The sequence below is a fragment of the Penaeus chinensis genome, chromosome 41 (assembly GCF_019202785.1).
Source record: "Penaeus chinensis breed Huanghai No. 1 chromosome 41, ASM1920278v2, whole genome shotgun sequence".
NCBI lineage: Eukaryota > Metazoa > Arthropoda > Malacostraca > Decapoda > Penaeidae > Penaeus > Penaeus chinensis.
The window spans coordinates 646,824-651,373 of record NC_061859.1 but is presented as its reverse complement, the minus strand read 5'-3'; the positions used below and the strand labels follow the sequence as shown (position 1 = coordinate 651,373).

At 44.9% G+C, this 4,550-nt stretch overlaps 1 protein-coding gene across 1 annotated transcript in view; it reads left to right on the top strand.

Moving 5' to 3' along the window:
* The first annotated feature begins 129 nt into the window (after positions 1-129).
* LOC125047444 (proline-rich protein 36-like) overlaps positions 130-4,550 on the top strand; it is an 8,330-nt gene continuing 3,909 nt past the window's right edge. Inside the window, exons 1-2 of the mRNA XM_047645651.1 lie at positions 130-603; positions 1,614-4,550. The exon at positions 1,614-4,550 is cut by the window's right edge and continues 151 nt beyond it. Of these exons, the coding sequence (XP_047501607.1) occupies positions 337-603; positions 1,614-4,550 (3,204 nt within the window). The 5' untranslated portion in view covers positions 130-336. The remainder of the gene's footprint in view (positions 604-1,613) is intronic.

Here is a 4,550-nt window from a genome sequence, read left to right as displayed (position 1 = left end):
CCCCCCTGTTTTGCTCTCTTTTGCAGTAACTGGATTCTTTGCTTCATATTAAAGTTGATTTAATTGGTTAACAAAAAAAAAAACTGAATTCATGAGATTTTTTTTGTATATTACTATTGATCCTGTGACATTGCATGAAGTTCTCTTTGCATTGTGGTAAGAAAAGACTATTTTATAAAAGTCTCAACTTGTTTTGTTTTTGCAGTTTTATCTAAAGCAAAAGAACTCAGGAACACCTAAAAGGGCTCACGAACACATTGAAAATATTCCTCCCCAAAGGATACTGATCTGATTTCCTCCCCCTTCCAGATTCTTCCAAAAACCTCTGGGGCATGTATGGGCATGCCGCAGGTCCGAAACGTCCTCACCCAGCCGGGCACGACCATCATCCTTGCGCCACTCCCGGGCTCGCAGCATGTTCCCCAGCCCAATGCCTCGGTGCTGTTGCCTTCCACCTCCGCGATCATGCTCAGCGGGCCAGTAGGGCAGCAGCCGGCCTCCTTAATCGTGCCCCTGAAATCGCCCAGCAAGGTGGGACTGGCCCCGGCGGCGGCCAGGCACCACCCACCCCTGCTGGCCCCCAAGTCGGTCTTGCCCAAAGCTGTGAGTGCTGCTGCTTCTTGTTGGTCTGCTCTTATTCCTCTTTCGTTCCCCTCCTTCCTTTCTTTCTTCTCTTTTCTTTTCTTCTTCATGTTATTATCCTTGTTAGTATTAGTAGTGTTGTTGTTGTTGTTGTTGTTGTTGTTGTTGTTGTTGTTGTTGTTTTTGTTAGGAGTAGTAGTAGTAGTACTATTATTACTGTTATTATTACCATTATTATTATTACTATTATTACTATTATTACTATTATTACTATTATTACTATTATTACTATTATTATTATTATTATTATTATTATTATTATTATTTTTATTATTGTTATTATTATTATTATTATTATTATTATTATTATTATTATTACTATTTATTCTCTGTTTTATGTTATAGAAGTTAGTCTACAGTGTCCCTTTGTTTCATTTGTGCTTGATGTGTAAGATGCAGTTGAGATTAATTAAGAGCTATGTGATTCAACTTCGTATCAATTGCAGCATAGCATGGATATTGCTATGATTTTACACCCATTTGTAATTAATTAGAAATTACAAAACGAACCATACCTTAATCTGATGCTGCTGGGGATGGCACGGTCGTACATGCCAAGACCACTGTGATTTTAGTTTATTAATTGTCTTTACACTTAGATGTCTCCACAAGTACTAAATCACCAGTGAGCAAGTTACTATTACAACCTGTTTCACCTGTTTACCCTTTTCCTTGATTTTTGGGAATCTTTTCTTGCATCTTATACTGTTATTAGTTATGTCAATAACATTACAACAATTTTAATGTCTGTGATGATAATAATAGTATCGATATTGTTAGCATTAGTAAAAAAGTTAAAATAAATAGAAGATGAAAACTCAAGGAAAAGTGAAGTCAGGTGAGGTCACAAGGTCTGCTAATAGACTCCTTTGTGGCTGAGCACTTGCGATGCCCATTTCAGAAACGGTATAGTGCAGTGATTACTAAAATTTCCCATAACACGGGGTTAAAAAAGATACTTTCTCCACCAGGAACCACTGAGACCGATCCTCCAGGCGAAAACAACAAAAAAAACGATACCAGGAGAGGAGACACGGGCTTCTCAGGGAAAGGAAGGGAGTGTGGGCGAGGTGCCAAGAGGACCCAACGTCAAGTCTATCCTGCCCAAGGTCACTCCAGGAGATGCCCACACGCTCATCCTAGTGTCTGCACGGACGCCAGAGCTCCTGCCGTCAACATTCTCTGCAGTTGTGCCTTCAAAACTCACGCTGGGCATGAATTTATCCTCCCAGACTCAGACCAGCTCTCAGGAAGGAGGCCAGAGGGGGGGCAAGAGGAGGAAGGAAAGGAAAAAGAAACCAGTCCTGCCAACCAAGCAGCAAGAAAAGGCCACAGCTAGCATCGGCAAAGTTGCAGCCACCTTGGGAGATAAACACGCTGCCAGGAGAGAAAGTCTGAGCAAAGTGGTTGAGAAGAAAGCAAGTACCAAGACTTTCCCTTCAAGCAGTATTGCAGCATCAAAGAGTTTTTTGATGCTGGACGATCTGAAGTCAAAGGGATGCAGCACAGCTCGTCCCGCAACTGCATCGGAATATATGGTTTCCAGCCAACCAGACTTGCGCTTCCCTAAGCAGAATCTCGTGGACATCCCCCCGCCTCCTTACCCCAAGTCGTCCAGAAACCGAAGCATAGACTTAGTCCTCCAGGAAGTAGAGTCGCGAGTACAAGATTGGTGCTCAGAGCTAGACTCTCAGAATCCACCCCAGGGGATAGCCAAGGGGCATGAGGAGGGGTTCCAGGCCTCTTACACATCACAGTTCAATGCCATGGATTCCTCTGCTTCGATGAAGGGCTCATGTGCATCACCATTATACTCCACTAACGCTAATGACGAACTTAAAAATTGCCCTACGCCGGTGTCTTCTCAGCTGTTCTCTAGTTCTTCCCCGAAAGCCAATCTTTGCTTTTCCCCTCCCACATCCCCTGTTTATGTTGCACCAGTCACTTCACAGCCAAAAGTCACATTCAGCATGATGCAGCATGAGTCATTGGCCAATCAGATGTCTCCAGCATACTCCTCACCAGTCAGGCCTCATCCGGCATCATCATCTTCAAGTCAAGTGGAGGATAGTAGAATCTCCGGCTCATGTCAGCCTCAGCTTCCTTCTTACTCTGCATCTTCTTGCGTTCCACAACTGAATACTTCGCATTCCTTGTCTACAAGCATCTCGCAGATGAACACGTCTCTGAATCATTCCTCCTCTCACTACTCTGACATTTCATCGCCATTTCCAGAAAATTCGTCTTCTATGGCCATTCAGAAAGGGGTGCCATCATCAACAGCCTGTTTCTCTTTCCACTCAGCGTATGGAGATTTGTCACAGGCCAACCAGACAGGGCAAGAGTCCTCTCTACCTTCCATTACATCTTCAGCAGTGGGACCAATCTGTAACCAGACACCAAATCAGAGTGTTTATTCATATTCATCAAAGTCTTCAACTGTTTTCCGGGAATCACCACAGCCCTTTTCACAGGCTTTAACATCTCCTTTCTATGCTGATTCTCAGCAGGCTTTACAGTCAGAACATTACATCCAGTCGCCACATCAAGCTTCATATCTTCAGTCACCACAACCAGAAACATTTAGTCATGCTACACATGCTGTAACTTATACTCAGTCTCCTTATACCCCACCCCCACACACAGCATTGTACAGTGAAACTCCACAGTCAAACATTTACAGTGAGCCTCCCCATTCAGTGGCATATGATCAGTCAAAGTTCTTTTTAAGGTCAGAAAATGATGATACTTTTGCACAGTCCCCCCAGCCATTTACAAATAGCATAGCATCCCACCAGTCTCCCATTACTAATGGCCACCAATCGCCACAACCAGCTTCGTTCGCTGCTGGACGCATTAACTCTTATTCTGAATCTCCACAGCCAACAGCATATTGCAACTCACCTCAAAGCACACCAATTCCAGTGCAAAATTCTGCAGCCAACAGCCTAGGAAGCTCCATTCCATCTGCTCCTCTTCTGCCCTCATATTCCTTCTCAGAGCATACACCCTCAAATTATTTAAGTTCTTCCAGTCCTATTAGCTCTAGCATGTACAGCTCTCACCATACAAGCCTGACCCCAAACCCCCAGGTGTGTGAAGATACCAAGGGAATTCCAACATCTGCAGCATATACTAATGAAAGGGTCGATTGCACTGGTGTAGAGAGATCCCACAATCCTCCTTCGTACGAGGCACACTTCCAGAACAACACAGCCTATACCCGTCCAAATCAACCCGATGCCGAACTGTCACAACAAATGGCAATGTCAGCATTAGACTCAGATCTTTCCAGTTATCCTATGGGTTGTCACAGCCCAAGATTCCTTGAGCAAGACCTGGCAGACATGCAGGTAGATCCAAGGTCATGTGTAAGGTCTCCTCCAGCTTATCCTTCCTTGCCATCCTTGCCCCCACCTCCTCCTCCTCCAAGCTATACATCCAACCCACACATAATCCCTCCAGTGCACAGTTCCCCTTACCCTTCCACGTCTGTACAAGGTTCCTCCTACCCTGTCACATCCACACAAAACTCCCAGTACCCCATTGCATCAGGATTAAGCAATGCCATTAATGAGTATAATGCTCTAGATTCAGCCAACACCTTCTTTCCTAATACCCCTCCTGTTGTACCACCATCCGCTGCCACCCACCCACCCATGGACAGCCAGCCATGCCTCACACAGACCAGTCACTCGGATTCCGATAGCTTCTCGAGTTGCTCCAATGCCTTGTCTTCTTCCTCGTTCCCAAGTGCCTTATACCTTCCGCCAGGAGATTCGTTAGAAGACTTTGAGGATCAGGAGTCTCTCTTAAAACCCCAGAGTCGGAACATCAGGCTAACTGACAACCAGCAAGCCATGCACAAGCAATACAGTCATGAGTCTTCCAGTCTGGAGGGAAAGGGC